General features: G+C 36.0%; 1 protein-coding gene across 1 annotated transcript; it reads right to left on the reverse strand.

Annotated features, from left to right (window-relative positions):
- Positions 1-2,419: 2,419 nt before the first annotated feature.
- Positions 2,420-14,867, reverse strand: LOC113760588. The gene is made up of 12 exons (XM_027303228.1): positions 14,704-14,867; positions 13,930-14,621; positions 13,407-13,567; positions 10,844-10,904; positions 10,486-10,551; positions 10,317-10,402; positions 9,473-9,536; positions 6,120-6,332; positions 4,206-4,271; positions 3,693-3,772; positions 3,493-3,617; positions 2,420-3,252 (listed from the first exon to the last, which is right to left on the reverse strand). Exons 1-11 carry the CDS (start codon positions 14,843-14,845, stop codon positions 3,509-3,511), a joined length of 1,740 nt encoding a protein of 579 aa, XP_027159029.1. The 5' UTR covers positions 14,846-14,867; the 3' UTR covers positions 2,420-3,252; positions 3,493-3,508.
- Positions 14,868-18,310: the final 3,443 nt, after the last annotated feature.

The raw sequence follows: 18,310 nt of genomic DNA on the forward strand, positions 1-18,310 counted from the left end.
AATATCTCAAACATTGCAAAGTTTAACAACATAAGCTCAAACTCAAACTTCTAGAAGCTCATGCCACTTTCTTCAAAAGATTATTTTATCCCCCATATGAGAGATTAATTCAGCTAGGTAGGAAGTACAATCCCATGCATTAAAAAGCAATCAAACATACAATGACATGGAATTAGTAATCACACCACGTGTCATCTCATGAATCAAACTGTGTTTGAAAAATAAAGTATGCAGTGGTTACTAGATGTTCGTACAAATATTATTTCCCCTCCTTTACCATGTGACTTATCTGATAAAATATTCTGCCTCGTACAAGTATATTTTTGAACTTTTTTTTTTTGAAACAACCTCTAATCATGCTAATTTTGTACATTTTTCAACTATTTCAAATCTCATATGTAGTATATCTAAAAAATTGTTTTTTGGGAAAACCACAAAAATAGTCTCCCCACATATGAGTTTTCTACCTTTTTTTTAGTTATTTTAGGTGAAAATGAGATAAAAACAGCCTTTTGGGATAAAATGGTGTATTTTTCATATGTGCAGGACCAAACTGATCAGTTTAAAAGTAAGATACTAAAAAGTTACAAAATTTAAAATATAAGGACACAAAATATATCATTTTAAAAGTAAGAGACTAAAAAAGTACAAAACTCAAACGTGAGGGATTGTTTTGGCGATTTTCCCTTCCTTTTTGTTTTTAAAACATTTCTAGTATTCAAATAGTTATGTGGGTTCAAATTAATTGTAACATTTAAAGATAATAAAGGACTTTTACCTTTCGGAGCAAAGGTAAAAACCACACCATTCAGCTACAATTATTTGATTAATTAATCCAATAAATGTATTGACTTATCACAAACAATGTTACTCAAACTTTATATATAAAGGTAATTTGACAATTTTGAAGGATAACACATAGCTTAAACGCAAATGAATGACATTGCAAACTTTCGCTGCTTCCTTTACTTCTCTTTATCGCTCAAACTTTGTTCAAACGTTACGTATAGTTGTAGCCAACAAATCACACTACAATTTGTATGCGACTAGTGGCTTCCCGGACAGTGATACCATTATAGATTCGTCGTCAATCTAAAGACGATGAACATCGATCATGTCCTTTGCGTAAATGATTTTTTTCATTGGCTAAGGACGTAGGATGTAGGAAATCAGTTGTAACTTGCTTTTTGTTCTAAATAAAAGTTTGGGGTCGCGTCCTCCTCCTCCTCCCCCCCCCCCCCCGGCGTCGCGCGTACAGGGTTTTTTATTAAAAAAAATAACAAAAAGAAGTCCAAATAATTGGCATGCAAATGTGATTGTAAAAAATAGTCATTTATTTTATTGTCTTATTATAAAAATATAGAATTAATTTTTCCCATTGATTTTTTAGATTGAAAAATGGATGAAATTAATTAGAATATAATTGCTTCTAATTTACTAATTATAAAGAATGCATACACACACACACAGTTAGAAAATGAAAATTCTAAAAATTATTTAGGATGGATTATTACAAATAAAAGAGATACAATTACAAAGTAAAAGAAGATAATTCAATTAATATTTGATTTTTTTGGGCAAACACAAACTTCAGAAAAGAAAACTAATTTTCTCAAAAATAAGAATTTCCAAAAAACTAATTTAAAAGGAGAAAAGAGAGAAGAAAAAAAAAATATCAACATAAATTGAGAACTGAGGTATATGCCAAGAGGATAAATTGTAATTTTTTTCGACACGATATACCTACACTTATTTATACTATGGAAGGGGGAGGCTTGAATAGACCCAAGAAGAAACCGGAGGAGATTGAATCACCTACCCGCCCAAACAGGTGCACTACACACCCGTTTGGAAAGACATTTAAAGTGACAGGCCACATATAGTATAGTGGTAGGTCCAGACGGCTGAACCCTTGACCTCCCACTCCACCAAATATTATAAACTATGATGATGACCTACAGCTCAAAATGACCAACAACTCATATATAGTGGCAGGCCGTCAAGATAAATTGTAATTAATCTCTAAATTTTTTACATTTTTCTTTACTACAACATAAATTGAGAACTGAGGTACACGGCATGAAGATAAATTGTTATTAATCCCTAATTTTTTGACAGTTTTCTTTACTTTAGCATAGTTACTGGTCAAAATTAACTTCTCTCTCAATTTCACGCTTTCATTTTCCGCCTTTTTTCAAGGATCAATTGTTCGTCCGTATGATGGGGATTTTTATTTGGTAACACCATTCAAAGTATTGTATAGTAGTTTTTGTCTATTTCAAGGGGAACCTCATCCGTCAAAATCTTAGAATATGCCTATGATTGTTAAATTATTTGGTTCTTATTGTTGAATTGTTCGTGGTCCAGTGCCGTTAATGTGATTGGCGGTATTTCTTGCTGGTCTTCAAGTACGGTAATATGATGTCCAGTTGGAAAGCCGTCTGCAATTTCTACAATCATTTGCCTCTTCGGCTTCATATCTGTATTTCTACAAATATTCACTTGCACCTGCAGAGGCAGCTATACCTGGAAGATCTTTCTCATATGCCATTGGATAAATTCTTCTACAGGATGAGATGGGAATTCCGCTAGTAACCTAGAATTGACAAGGATTCTGATAATAATCCAATGGCAACTAGAAAGAAAAATGTATGTATTTTGCGTATCCAATGATTCACCAGCAGGCTACTCTGCAAAACCTTGTACTCTTCTCCATGGATTGCCCCATCTAGTACATCAAGTCCAACTGCTACTCTAAGGTTGAGCTATTAATATTCCTCAATTTTAAATTATCCTCTGCATCTTTTCCCCCAAAAAAAAAAAAAAATCTTCATCTTCCCCTCTTTCCGGGTAGCATCTCATCATGTCTCATTGATGAACTCATTGATTACATGAATTGAACCCTCCAAAACCCCCTAGTGAGGCATCGTGCAATCAATTTCATCACCACAGATGCCATATTCCCATCAGTAGACAGATTTAATAGTAGAATCCATGCTAGCACATCACTTTTAGTTCAATTGGTCCTCCATCCTCTTCCAATCTCAACAAACTGTAGATTAGTTCTTCCCCTCCAACATCAACAACAGTGGTGAATAGCAGTTGATGCAGCCATAAGCCTCAAACATTATTTAATGCACCCAACGGAGTCTGACCATTTCAGACATTTATCCGGCACCTGAGTTGTGTCATGTTGAAACAGGTGCTCTGGGATTGGGAGGAGAGTCTGTGTTAACATAGCTTGAACAGGGCCTGGGAAGTTTAAAAAAGAAACTTCAGGTACTAACCTGGGACTTGACAAATTGTCTTGAGTTATTATTTTTGCTTTTTGCCTCACCAAGAAATAGAGAAGTGCTAGCTTTGGTCGCTAAGAATGACTACTATAAATCTATGGTTAACCACATAATCAGGCCTATGCAATTCATAAACATAGAGGTCCAAGCACCAAGTAATGTACAAAGTATAACTTTATTACCAGAAGAAAACAAGCACCTGTCATATCCATGTTTTAGCGTATTTGCAACATCAAATGGCGATAACTGCGTCCCCTTACACTTCCTTGCCAAAGGAACTCAACAGATTGCTTAAAATTCATTTGCAGCCGCTGCTGAACAAGCCTGCAAATTACTAGTAAGTTATGAAATGCTTCTTTGATGCTTCTAAAGTTGTGGCAAGACACAACCACCTCTTACCATCTCGCAAGGCATCTCTGGATACCACGTGTTATGGGGCGAATGAATGAAGGGTCACGTTGGGCATAAAGCAAACCAACCTAGGAAAGAAAATAAACCTGTAAACTGAGAGAGAGAGAGAGAGAGAGAAAGAGACGACCATATTTTTGTAGTTGCCTAAATCCTTTGACTAATCAATTTAGTCAACTTCAAATTTGAGTTACACCGTCAAACAATGAGAGAATATAAATTGAAGGTTATATTGCAATAGATAAAATTATAATAGCACAACTACCAATTAATTCCGAAATATTAATAAATGCCTAATGAATTCTGAATTGAAGAGGTCTAGATCAATAGTTGAATGGAAGCAAGATAGGTGAACAAATCAATAGGGAATATAATGTGGCAAATGCTCTTTGGTAATGAAAATATGAACATACCAATAAGCAATCCCACGTTCTTCATAAAGAAGAAATTTATGAAGAAACGAACATTACAAAAAAAAAAAAAAATTGAACATCAAATAAGTACCTCTAACAAGGCAACAGCTGAAGGATCATCCAAGATCTCCAGACTACAGTCGGCTAGATAGTTAACCTGCAGTACATGACAGCAAAGCAAAAGTGTTGGAAAGTCTAAAGATGAGACAGAAAACTTCTGAGCTAGGGCAATGGCCTGCGATGAATTTCACAATATGAATGTGTGCTTTTGGAAGAAATCCACTGGCATATATACATGGTAAACATTTAATGAAGGAAATGTGACATCAAACGTCTTCAGTCAAATGCTTACAAATTTCAGGACCAACAAAACATTTATTAAGGCTGCATGGATTCGTCTGGAGGAAAACACACAGCAAAATTGGAAGGCAATGTTGTTGAGACTGGTAGACAACATTTGTCAGAGCAAACTGGGAACATACCAGGTTACTCATACTGATCCAGATTTTTTACTAGTACCAATTCATGCAACAAAATTGGTGAATTTTAGGTTTCTCTTGCTGAATTTCGGCATTTCGGCACCAGTGATGCATCAATGGATACTAGTTAAGAAGCTCAAAGGGTAGAAATCTGTACATGCTTACTTCAGCACATAAGTTGGACCTTCTGCATCAATTTCTGATGCAACTGAAGAAAGACCTTTGGGAGAATGCTAGTTGGGCTTTATCCAGGGATCAATGGCTATGTACAAGTCCAAGAATCTTATAGTCAGCCAGAGACCAGAGTCAGAAAACTATACCCATTTAGTGAGAAGGTTCAACTATGTTCTTTAGTCATGCCATTTAGTGAGAAGGTTCAACTACATTCTTTAGTCATGCCATGTAACTTTCAGGATTGACTTTTTGACTCTGAATTACAAACACGTGCAATTACACAATCATCCAAATAATTTATCTTTTTGGAAGGACAACAAATAGCCAAATTGGAAGATAACATTTGTTTACTTAACAGTAAAGACAACATATGGCTACATACAATCTTCCACTACAAAGTTGTAATAGAGCACTTACAGGGGCTAAGGAACTCAACTACTACAGGTAGAAATTTAGTGAGAATGAATGACACATGGATTCAAATGATGACCAAGCTCCTAGATGGCGCCCAGGGTGACTTTACATATTTTACTCTCTTCTAAGTACTCTAGAGATAAAAATAAAATGCTTGTTCTTCGTCTCACCCTTGATGTCAGCTTTTTATCCTAGCTGTTCACCTACAAAACTGATCTCATCTTTTACATCTCTTTCAGATTTTTTACATCTTCTATTCTAAGACAATTCTCATTGCTCTTTCGAGGTAACACTCATGCTCCTAAAGAACATAAATTCGTCCTACATCTATATCACTTCAGACACATTACCTGGACATGTGGATATAAAAGGTAAACAGACATTTAGTAACTGGTACCTGATAGGTTAACTGAAGGTCACAAAATTTTTTGTTTATTTACTTTTTTATCATTTCATGAAACAATTAGTTAAAACATATTCTGATCTCTATTATTGCATTTGGAAATGCATTGCAGAACTGCTGCATTTATCTGATTCAATACATTATTCTCTAAACAAAAGCAATGCTAGAGGCAGCATTCATAATTCCCCATCACATCAAAATAAAAACCATGCCATCACGCATTCAAGAAAAATCTGCTTAGACAAGTGAAAATTGGCTTGTTTCTGAACTTAATGCAACTTGAATAAAGAAAATATAATTCCTTGCACTTTAAGTATCTATACTTTTGATTATTGAATCAAGGAATCCGTCAAGTGGAGAATACAAGTTGTAGAACCTCATGGCAAAAATTCACTCATTCTTGTTTTTCAACTTGACTAGTTAAATGGAAAAAGGGACAAGAAACTTAGTTAAAAAAAGAATCACGAGGACAATATCATAATAACTGGCAGTTAAAAAAAATTGTAAGTTGCTAAGAGAAATATGAAAGGAGTACCCCAAATTCTGTGTTGACTAGAGACTGAACAAAGTCCAGCAGTTGAATCTTAGCCCACTGGTGGCATATGGAAGGATCGTCTGTATGTGGAGGATGTCTCCAGGGAGCACCAAACCGCAATCTGTCTTTTGAAACCTTTCCACTTTGTGCATCCAATGCGAACTTTTGCAAGTGCAGAAGTGCTTTTTCCATCGCAGGATCAACTACAGTTAACTAAAGGAGAAGAAAGAATGTAATGAACAGTTTAGATCGAAAGTTGTCTAAAGCACAAATAAGAGTGTGCTAATGTCAAATTATTTACATCAAGGATTTTCTGGTTTCTAGTGCTTGTGGAGGAAATATTATTTCATTGCTTCATGAGGTGGTCTAATTAGCACCAGAAAATAACAATTGCAAAACTTGTGCACTTTCATTACATTGTTATTGATTAGAGGACTATGATTTCTTGGTCCTTCTAGCATGATCTCTTTTTTGCTAAAAATTTAAGTACAGAATGTTTCATTTTGCACAAGTGAACGCATTCAGGATGTCCACTATGCAAATGACAAGTTGAAGGTGTTTGAAAGTCAAAAGGATACAAAACTTATAATTGGCAATTTAACCAAAAATATCTCCTGAAGATGTATCTTACATACTACTTTTTGTTGTCTAATTACTTTTCTGATCTGAGGTTTTGCTTCATTAGTGGTTCTTCAGGTAAGTTCTACTTGTGATGAGACTGTATTACTTCAATGACAAAATTCACTTAAAAGAGACAACCTTTTTCACAGTCCTAAAAATTTGAAATCAACACAGCATATGCAGTCATCATATGTCAGTGAAAAGTAACAGATTACTCCTTTCATCTAAAGATCTGCTAAGTAAAGTGAAGCTACTAAAGTTCAGCACACTATTAAACTTCACACAACTAATACATGATTCTCACACAATATTTTCCAATCCAAGGAAAGAAACTCAGTTAAGTGCTACTTTCATTAATCATCAGGCTTCTCCCTTATAATAAGGCAGGTTGCTGTGTTCAACATATATTATTAAAGCACCTATACATAGTATGCTAGCAACATGCGCACTAACACAATTTTCTAATATAAGAAGAGAATTTGTCTCTTTGGAACTTCCAATTACATAAATGGTTTGCCCTCATTATAGAGAGCTCTATGTACTTAATCAACATTACTGAAGTTCAAACAGGTGATAAGTTCTCTCTAACATGCGTATCACAGGTACTCTTCGCCTAGTTTTAGAAGAGTTACTTTCATTATGATTTTGGTTTAAATTGCCTCTCTTAAATTGTCTATCACAGTTATAGCAGTTGAAAGTTTTTTTTTTTTTTTATTCTTCTGCAGTATGCACCTTTTGAGAAAGGATCACACATTTTAGGAAAATATTCATTTTTAGTATCATCATCACAAAATCTATTTCTTGCTTCGAGAATATCCAGAAAAAGCAATTCCTTGTCTAGGGCTTGAAAATTTGTATGCTTATTGTTTAGATCTTTCTTTTTTGCTTGTTCATGTAAAGACAATGGTAGTCAAATTCATTAGAGGAAGATTTTTCAAGTCTATATAGAGATATCTTTCTTTTTGTCACTTCACCGTATTCATTTGGTCACGAGCCAAGACTCAACAACACCATCAAACTGCATAGTCCCCTCAGATGTAATGCAAATGAAATACAAAAATTCAAAGTAAAAGCTGATATGGCAGGTTCATGTTGAACTGGATTATTAACTTGAAGAATAATTTGTACCACCACAAAAATAATGTAGCTGAGCTGTAAAGACATAACAGAGATAATGCTATGGGTTCTGATTGCAAATAAGTGACAGTTGTGAAGAGATTAATATTGGCACAAAAGATTAAAACTTTATTACCACATATCTTGATGCCATACGGCACAAACATCAAATGTGACACGCTTCAATTAATTCTCTGTTAATTTGGATTCAATAGGACAGCAATTTAACTTCATTTTGTTAAGCAAGACCAAGCTGATATATGGAGCAATTCTTCAGTTTAACTTTAGGATGTAAGGGAGAAATTTGAATATTGAGTGTTGCAAGTACAGGCATAAAATGATAACAAAAAGACCACACTCAGTAAACTCAAGAATCCCTCCTTAGAAGCAATGGTTCTGACCAGTCTGAAAAGCTGATGTTCTTACAGCCAAATTGGCCTTATAAGGTGGAGGGGTACAGGCCACTTGTTCATGTTACCTCTTGTTCCTGAATCATATTGGATTGACTACTCAACAGAAATAGCTTTAGTTAAAGTATATTTGACTAGGACAGTCATAATTATCTTGCAGTAGCAAATTTGAATTACTACTTCGGGCTTGGGCATTAGTTTTAGCTAAGGTCCCCTTCCTAGGGTTAAAGAGATTAGAATAAAACCTCTTATTAGGAGTGTTTAGGATTCAAGTTGTCCCCTTGAAGTTTAAATGTGCAAACCCATTTTGAAAAGTTTGATGCTTACATTACACCATCACATTACTTAGGTGAATCCAATGCAGGAAATCATTCTACTAAATTGGAAGGTAATAAAGGCATGGAACTCACTAAACTATCACTGAGGACTAAGGAACTTGACAAGATAATGGTTATAACTAAAAGTTCTAATTCTTTCCACAAAAATTCTGGTTTTGAGAATCAAATACATTTTCCTCTTCTTTGATTTCATCTCATAGACGCAGGAATTTGTGCTTGCCACCTGTTATTTTTCATATAAAAAAATATTTGATAATAGATCAAATTTTCAATCTTTATCCAGCATGTGATGTTGTGTTACAGGAAGGAAGAGAGAGGAGAGAAGGAAGAAAGAGGAGAAACATTTATGTAGACTAGATCATCCCCAAAAATCAAACAAGAAAAGAAATGTCCTTACATAGCAAAACTACACTATGTCTGTTGGCAACTCAAAAGATATCCTTAGTCTCTCAGAATCTTGCGTTGTATCAAAACAATTTGTTTCTCCTATGACCACATTTGTTTAAACAAGCATGATTAACCAATAAGCAGGAACCACCCACATATATAGTGATCAATTTTCTTATGCCTAACATAATTTCCATAGAAGACTTTTCCTTTTAAGATTTTGTCAGAAGTTCATTTCTCTAGCAGTCTACTCTTAACTCCTAGAGGAAATGAGGTAATGCAAAAGCACGGACAAAGAACAATGTTGAGCAACTCAAATTAAGTGTACTTAGGCGCATAAGGCTATCAATGTTTGGAATTAGTTTTATTTCACAAACACGTACAGAAAAATCATCAAAGCAACTTGGCTCCAAATTGCTAGCAACTTTATGTAGCAGAACTTCAAATACCATACAAAGCAGTAGCTAATCAAGGAACTTACTTGCAGATATGCCAAGTATGCATCCACAATGTCTTCAAAGGTGCTACCTTTCTCATCCGTGACCCTACAGTAGGAAAATGAGCAGAAAAATTAACAAAAAACATAAAACACTTATGAGCTGCTTTGTTACAGGGGAGGAGGGAGCCGTGGGGGGGGGGCGGGGAAGATACACTGGCAGAGGCTTTTTACTGGATAACCAACAAAGTTAATGGTAAACATCAAAATGTGAACATTTCTAACATACTCATATGGAGCTCCAATGTCTACTTTCAGCCTCTCATGCATCAACCAGGGAAATGAACTTTCATTTGATACTAAATAATTAAATGCCATAATTTGTTTTTCTGTCTGACACATGCTATATTGCCATGGAAAGGTGACCGGGTAAAAAAGAGATATGTTCAAGTCAGACATATCAAACTAAATTAAGTACATAATACTATTGCAAGTTCTACATGAGTTTTTAGATCTACTAAAACAGGAACAGTTTTGAAGTCATTGTGACTGAAAGAAACATAATCATCCCACAAGGAATAGTGTTTAGAATTAATGTGAGAAAAAAATTAACACTTTGTCCAACAATATAGCTGTTTCAGTTAGATAGGTGATAGCTTATTGATGTACATCAAGATCTCATTTAGATTGAGGGATTTATTTCTTATGAACTACCGTGTTGTTAACATATCTACAGAGTACCAAATGATTAATACAAATAAAAGTAGAATATTGACAAACAATAAGTAAACAATTAAATAGAAAACGCTCCACAAAATCCATGAATCCAATATCACCGATTTCATATCATGAAACATGCAATTTTACATGCATTACTATTGCTACTTACTTATTGTAATAGTTACTAAGCTTGAGTGCATAAACCTCAAAAAGGTGCCGCGGACTTGGCCCTAGGGTCTCAACAATTAAATTCCACTGCAATTTCAACAAGTGCACAACATTGTCAGAGCAACTAAAAACTCATGTTGAAGAAATACTAATAGTCATCACGATCATACCTCAGCTTGAGTAAAGTAATCATCAACCATGTGCATATTGGCTTCTGCTGGAGTCCACCCAAATGTCTGCATTTTTCTTATGAACTCAATCACCCAGACTCATAATCATTGGTGAACACCACAAATCACTTTAACTATCATATTCAGAATATATTCGAAAAATTCACAGCTTAAGTACAGACGATCGATCACTGGGTAAACTGCAAAGAACTGCATCTGATTTCCAACTATAACTACCAACAGTCTGTTCATTGATATGGATATTTTTATACATACATATTTACAAGAAAAAAGATTCTAACAATATTCAGGACCATCAAATACACATGCAGGTACACACAAAAAGAGTTCCTGTTACCTCACGAGAGATGAAAATATCTGGAAATCCATAATCAATAAAAGCTTGGTAAGAGTAGTAGCTGCAAGCACATATCACGTGTTCTTAGTTTTATTAATCAATTGAAAAATATATAAAAGAGAAAAGGAAATTTTGTGTATGAAAAAGTAGCTAAAATTTGGATTCATTCAAATAAAGGGGAAAGTTAGCATTAGGCATAAAAAGGCTGGGAAGCTTCATTAGGGCCTGTTGACACCTTTTGCCTATTATTACAAAAAGGTCCATTTACACCAAGGATTTCTCAAATTATGAAAATGGAAGCTTGAATAGACCATCAAAAAGTAAAGCAAGAGCATTGAAGATTTGTCAGACTATGAACCACCAAAGAACCTGTCAAATTTGCCCAGGGATTAGCCTAAGCATGCAATGAAACAGTTGGACCTTTATTAACTTTAGTACTTGATCGAAGGGATCTGCAAGAATTTAATCTTATTGTTGCTGGCTATAAAGCAGAATGGGAAACTGTCAAGCAATGCTTAGGAATGTGCAAGATCTAGCACAGAAGCTAAATCACTGCCATTTCAATCAAATTCATTTATCCATCAACAAATTATTTCTAATTGTAAAAAGTTTAAAAGGTTTCATTTTTTCCAAATTAGACATGTAAATAAGCTATTGTCACACAAAACATGAAACTTCTAAACTTTTAGGAAGCGTAATTCTCCAAAAAGAATGTAAATGTTGGATGGAAAGGTTTAAGATATAATTATGAAAAATTTTATGCTTCTATACTACTCTTTGATCAAGCAAGAAACGGATGATTTTGAGGGGTTGGACTCATGAATCACACACTGCTAATGACATGTGAAAAAGGGATGGGCTGGCAGCACTACCAAATTCTACTTCTAACTTCTGATTCTCCTACCAATCTTAAAACTTCTAATCTTCTCTAGAGTTATTTAGTTACAGGATTTCTGAAAATCCACACAATCAGCATTATGCAATATTCATAACTACAAAGGGACTATCACCACTAAAAGAAGTATAAGATGTACAAAACTTTAAGAAATTACTCAAATTACAAAAAAATCCACTGAATTGATCAAATTCTACCAGTTAATTAAATAAAACAGAGTCAAATAATGGTATCTGAAATACAGAACAAATTGAACAGTGAGATTGAAAATTCTAGAACTTCACAACAGAATGATCACTAACTTCCTCTCGAGGGATGTGGACCTACTTTAACAAGCCTATAGTTTAGCCTGTCCTGCTATGATAGGTAATCTAACATGGGTACAGTTTCACATTCTTGAATAACTAGATGTCACACTCTTTCAGCTTTGGGTTGTGAAAAAAATGCAACTACTTTCTTTTAATAAAAAAATTACTTATAAAAGTTCATACTTCATACAGAAGAAAAGCTAACGGATTTACAATTCTGAATCTCTCTTTAAGTTAAACTAGCAATCAAAAGTTGTAAATATTTCTAATTTTTTTAAAAAAATTTCTTTAGTGTAAACGGGAGAGCTCGAACCCGACACCACTCACTTAGACTCCCTCCCCCAAACCACCCAACCCGTCCCCCCCCCCAAGGTAAATATTCTAAATTCTATTAAATAAAAAGTTATTAAACAACTGTTTCTTAACTCTATAACCATCAAAGTCCAAAATCCATGTTGGAACTGAACACATTTATTAAATACATTTGAGTTTTCACTTTCTAGTCTTGTAGCCATTCCTTTTTCTTGTACTATACCTGGCAGCACTCTAAGAGTGTTATAATGAAATAGAGTAAAAGGACTAGGAAAACATCAAGGTATGCATATCTGCTGTCATCAACATTCCACTTCAAAAATCACTAAATTGGCACAATTAGTATGTTTGCTCCTATAAGTTATCAACCGCACAATTGAAGTAAAATAAAGAATATTTGATGACTTGTAGTTTTAAGTGAAAAAAATTTGATGATGCCATTTTAGTAGTTGTACAGACCAAGACCACAATTGATGATCCAGAAATCCTGTGTTATCTCCTAATTCTGGTGCTCTGACATCCAGAGAAGTAAGATTATAAATGAACTATCTATCGGCAGGGGGAAAGAAAACTTTTAACAATCTACAGTAAGCTGGTATCACATGTTGTCCATAAGGGACTAAAGCAGACCCAGCACATAAGCGTCCCGCAAGCTAGGAAGGGCTAAGTGGGCTTGGCATTAGTCCTGGACATCGAGTGGCTTTATGAATTTTTAAACCAATAACTCCCTAGGTCAGGAAAAAAGCAAACTTACCTTGTGACAAGGCATATCTTGTTCTTGACAAACTCCAAATAAAGTCATGAAGAATCAGGACATAGAATCTTGCACTTGACAAGAGCAATGAATTTGTAGCTTATAACGTTGAACATATGATAAAAAGGAACTCAAAAACCTGATGTGCTACTATGAGGTGCAGGCTTGCTAACTCAATGTGCAAATAGAAATGACAACTCAGTTAGGAAAACAACAGGAGTAGAAAGCATGCACAGGACAAACAAATAGCCACCATTCTCAACCAGTAATGTTGGGGAATGATTGAAACTATACCTATCTGACGTCACAAGAATCACAGGAAGACATCTCTCATTCACACACAGAGCTATAGTCCTCCATATAAAGCTGTCATGATACATGGATGCATTCACAGTAGTATCATCTGTCAAAACTGCATTCTTTAGGACATCAATGTTGTTTATCACCAGCTTTGGCTACAATTAATAAAATAAAACCAAGTAAGAAAAATGAATGACTACCAATTTTGACAAAAAAAATACCTATAAAATAACTCCCACAAAAAAGGCAATGGATAAGAGCCATTATAGTGGACGTATCTTACAAGCATTTCGAGCTTCTCAAATTTCAAATATAAAACACAAACATTAAATATCTTCTATTAACTAATTAGCAGTTTCATAGACTCGCTAACATTCATGAATACCATCCATTACCTACAGCATTCTATTACAATTTCCTATTCCCAATTTTCTTTTCTTCGCGGCAAATTCTTTCAAGAAACTGATCAGGAGAAGCAAAACAGAAAATACTGAAATGCATTCTACTTGGAAGTTACCTGAAAGTAACCTACTTCAGCAGCAGAAGACAATAATTCAAGCAATAAACAAGGCCAATCAGTTGCTGAATGGGCTAAAGGCCTTGAAAAGCCACCTGTCTCATTTAAATGCTTAATAGCATTAGCTCTCCACCCTTGCTGCACTTTTATAACCTCCTTAGCCAATTCCAATGCAGCCATTGCTTCCCTATAATACGAATCCTCCACCAAGCTCACATCCCCCCCAAAACTCTCTTTGGCATTTAATCGAACAGATAGCTGAAAAACAGCCCTATCCCACAAATTCAATAAACTAGACAAAGAACTAGCAGCAGCAACTCCAGATACCTTCCTTTTACTCCTCTTAGAATCATCCCTTTTCACGACGTCCCTTTTTGAGTTAATTCTTAAACTATTAATGACATTCAACCCACAAATCCTTTCAATTGCTGTAGTGGGATTATGCCATTTGTTAATAGTAGTAAATATTTGATGCGAACTAATTTTACCCAGCTTTATACCCCTTATAACCATGGACTCAAGGCTTTCTTCAAGCTGATTTCTGAGAGACAAAAGAGCCGGCTGCGGCTGACAATTTGACCATGATGCCCACGGAAATGAACAACCATACTTTGGGTGCTGATCTTTAATATTCTCTGCAAAGTCCACATACCCTGTTACATGAGGTCCAGTATTCCAATCATCCAGCAAACCTGCTCCAAAAAAAAAAACCATTAAATTCCAACTGTGATGAGTAATAAGAGTTGAAGGTAGTGAGAGCATATTTTCTCGTACGTTCAAGGATGAGGGTGGTTTTGCCAACGCCACGAGGACCGTGGAGAATGAGGGGTTGTGGCACGCGGTGATGTTGGGCGTGGTTGTTGAGGATGGTCTCCAGTAGTGGCCTTGGGATGATTCTCCATGCTTTTTGTACCATTTTGCAGAAGTTTTGCTGGCTGCTGGGAGAAGCCGGCGCTCGAGTACAATGGACTGGCTAATAGTAATAGTGACCAGGGACTAACTATTATTCCGACTGTGGGTAATTTGAAGTTATGGCTGCTTGGAAGTTGGATCAAGCGCCACTAAGCGCGCGATATTATTGTCGCTGGTGATGTGAGGTAATTTGATGTTGGTGATGTTAATCAATTTCATAGTAATTTGGGTTAATTCCATTTTTTCCCCTCAAATCATACGCGAAATTTCACTTTAGTTCTTAAACTTCAAAGTGAGACATTTAAATCCCTAAACTATAAAATCCGTTCGATTTAAGTAATCTAGTTGACGAAATCTAGAAATCTAATGATTTATTGGGGACGAGCGTAATACACGTTTCACTAGTGTAGTTATGTAAGTGTTGTAAATAAAAAAGACAACGACATAAATATAATTTTACTTTTTTCCCCTTCTTTATCTTTCCTTTTTCTTTTGCTCCTTTTCCCATTCTTTTTCTTCCCTTCCACCCACAAACCACCGCAACAAAGTCGATTACATAAGCTATGCTCAAAATAGTTGATCTCTAAATATTGAGTCGACTGTACGGTTGTAATCGAACCGAACTGCTAGACCAAGCTGCTTGTGAGTTACTTGTGAGCAGTTTGGTCAAAAACTCGACTCGAACTCGGATTGATTGAATTCGAGTAGCTCGATAGGGACAAACAAGTCGAGTTCGAGTATCCAATAGCAAGACTCGAAGGTTCGTTGAGCCTTGTCGAGTTTTTAAATTTTAATTTTTAATATGTTATTATTATGAAATTACCCTTGTGCCCACAAGAATGGTTGAATTTACAAAATGTTTTAGGTTGTATGAAATTTTTTTGAAGGGCGATAATGTCTTTTCTTTTAAAATTTGTCAAGAAAAATGAAATCCCCAAATCTTCTTAACTTGAGCTCGATAAGGCTCATTTTAACTCGAACTCATGTCAGTCGAGTTTGAATTCTATGAGTAATGTATCGAACTCGAACTCGAGCTCTAGTAATGCTACTCGTTCGAGTTCGAGTATCTTTCTTGTAAATCGAGTCAAACTCAAGTATGGCGATATTCGGGTTCGATTCGATTTAATTACATCCCTAGTTGCTTGCGAAATTTCAAATCGTGATAATCATCCTACAGTCAAATTCACTTTGAAATTGGATCTTTTGCTTTTCTATTTGTTTCCTAAATTCCAAATTCAAACTTCCCTTTTCTTAACTGAATAGATAAATTCAAGCTTCCCTTTTCTACCGCCGAGTTGCCTTCCAAATAGATAAATTCCATTAAATTGCCACTAACTCAATAAACAACCACATCCATGTGCGGACGCGACCCATTTCTTGGTAGGCTTGTTTATTGCAGCCCGGGTGATGAGGGGAAGGGGTGTGGTGGGAAGGGGAAGCTGCGGAAGCCGGAGGAAATGGGAGAGGTGCTGAGGCTTAAACAACCACAGCCCACTATTTTTTTTTTTTCCAAACGGTATTCTTGTTATACATATATGAACTTGACAATACAAGATTTTAGTTACATAAAGGGACCTTAGCCCTATTATCCTCCTGTATACTCTCTTTGAGCCACAGGGGGAAACTTTGTTTCCAAATTACCTTGGAAACAAGTTTAGATGCAAATTGTGCCATTTTATGAGCACTTCTATTTCCATCTCTATACACAAAAGAAAAAGTACAGTCTTGGAACAGGTCACTCAAATGTCTAATATCCTCTATGATCGTGCCAATTGGTGTTTCACCCAAGCCTGTCTTGCATATTGTCTCAATGGCTGCTTTGCAATCAGTTTGCATTTCAATTCTTCGCCAGCCAGCTTCTCTAGCCATTAGCAGGCCTTGTCGAAGAGCATCTGCCTCTTCCATTTCTGCACCTGCACTGCTAAACTTTCTGATGCCTCTTGCTTGGACAATGTTTCCCTCACAATCTCTTGCAATCATTCCTAATCCAGCTCCTACTGATTTAGTAGGAATCGCAGCATCGGTGTTTATCTTCATTACCCCTGCGTCTGGTGGTCTCCATTGGTGGTTATTCATATGGTGACTTGTTCCTGTCCTGTGCTTTTTGTCATTTTCCACCTGCTCCTCTTGGAACTCCAGCCATTCGTTCCTTGCATTTTCTAGTATGGTCCTGTGCTCTCCACGTTTCCCTTCAAATTGTCGAGCATTCCTTGCCTTCCAAATTTGCCATATGATGTTTGCTGTTAAGGTGATGTGGTCTTCACCTCTTTGTCTGCTCCTTGCCTCTAATATACCTTCCCACCATCTCCAGAAATTTGATCTCCATTGCAATAATCTGTCCCATTGTATTGGGGCCAGCTTCCATATAGGTTCAGCATTATTGCAATAGAAAATCATGTGTTCCACTGTTTCTTCCCCCTCCCCACAGCATTTGCATAATGGCGAGCCTCTTCCTATTCTTTTGTGTATCAACACATTTACAGGAATGCTGTTGTGTAGGCATCTCCATATGAAATGTTTTATTTTTGGCTTCATCTTTAATCCCCACAAGCTCTTCCACACTTTGTCTTTATGTTGTGCGTAGCTGGTTCCTTCCTCTCCATGACTTTCCTTGTTTCTTTCATTGACCTCTTCCTTTTCTACTGCATATCCCGACTTCACAGTGTAATTTCCTGATTTTGAATATTTCCAATAGACCGCATCCTTTCTATGAAACAGACTTAATGGCACTTGTAATATTTGTGAGGTTTCTTGCTCTGAGAACGTCTCCTCAATCAGTTTCTTATTCCATTCCTTCTCTATCAGCAAGTCTGCCACAGTTTGCAAGTTACAATCTGGATGTTTCTGAGTTGCTATTCTCCCATTTGGTGCTGCCATAATCCACTTATCCCTCCATATGTTGATAGTAGTCCCATCTCCCACTCTCTTCCATATTCCTTTTTGTAACACCAGTCCAGAGCTGTATATACTTTTCCACACCCATGATGCATTCTTCGGAGCTGCCCCATCCCAGTCTGTTAGCGCTATTTTATACTTTGCTCCTAGCACTCTGCTCACTAATAAATCTGGTTGCATCAATATCCTCCAGAGTTGCTTTGCTAACAGAGCACTATTAAAGTGTTCTAGATCTCTAAATCCCAGACCCCCATTTCCCTTCACCTGTGTAATTTTCTCCCAACTCACCCACTGCATCTTCCTATCCCCTTCATTTTGGCCTCTCCAAAATTTTGCCATTTGACCACAGATTTCATTACAAAGTCCTTTAGGCAATCTACAGCATGACATTGTGTAATTTGGTAAAGCCATTACGACTGACTTAAGTAGCACCTCTTTTCCTGCATGGCTGAGTAGATTGTGCTTCCATCCCTGCATTCTGGATTTTGCTTTATCGACAATGTAGGCGAAGACTTGCTTTTTTGATGCTGTTATCACCAAGGGAAGTCCCAAATATTTGCCATTGTTTGCCTCC

The sequence above is a fragment of the Coffea eugenioides genome, chromosome 2 (assembly GCF_003713205.1).
Source record: "Coffea eugenioides isolate CCC68of chromosome 2, Ceug_1.0, whole genome shotgun sequence".
Lineage (NCBI taxonomy): Eukaryota > Viridiplantae > Streptophyta > Magnoliopsida > Gentianales > Rubiaceae > Coffea > Coffea eugenioides.

Excerpts from the sequence above, each read along its gene's own strand:
- LOC113760588 (XM_027303228.1), bottom strand. The coding sequence starts at position 14,845 with ATGGTACAAAAAGCATGGAGAATCATCCCAAGGCCACTACTGGAGACC. Across the intron at positions 10,403-10,485 it reads ATTACTTTACTCAAGCTGAG|TGGAATTTAATTGTTGAGAC; the intron begins GTATGATCGTGA and ends TTGAAATTGCAG. Across the intron at positions 6,333-9,472 it reads CATACTTGGCATATCTGCAA|TTAACTGTAGTTGATCCTGC; the intron begins GTAAGTTCCTTG and ends CTTCTCCTTTAG.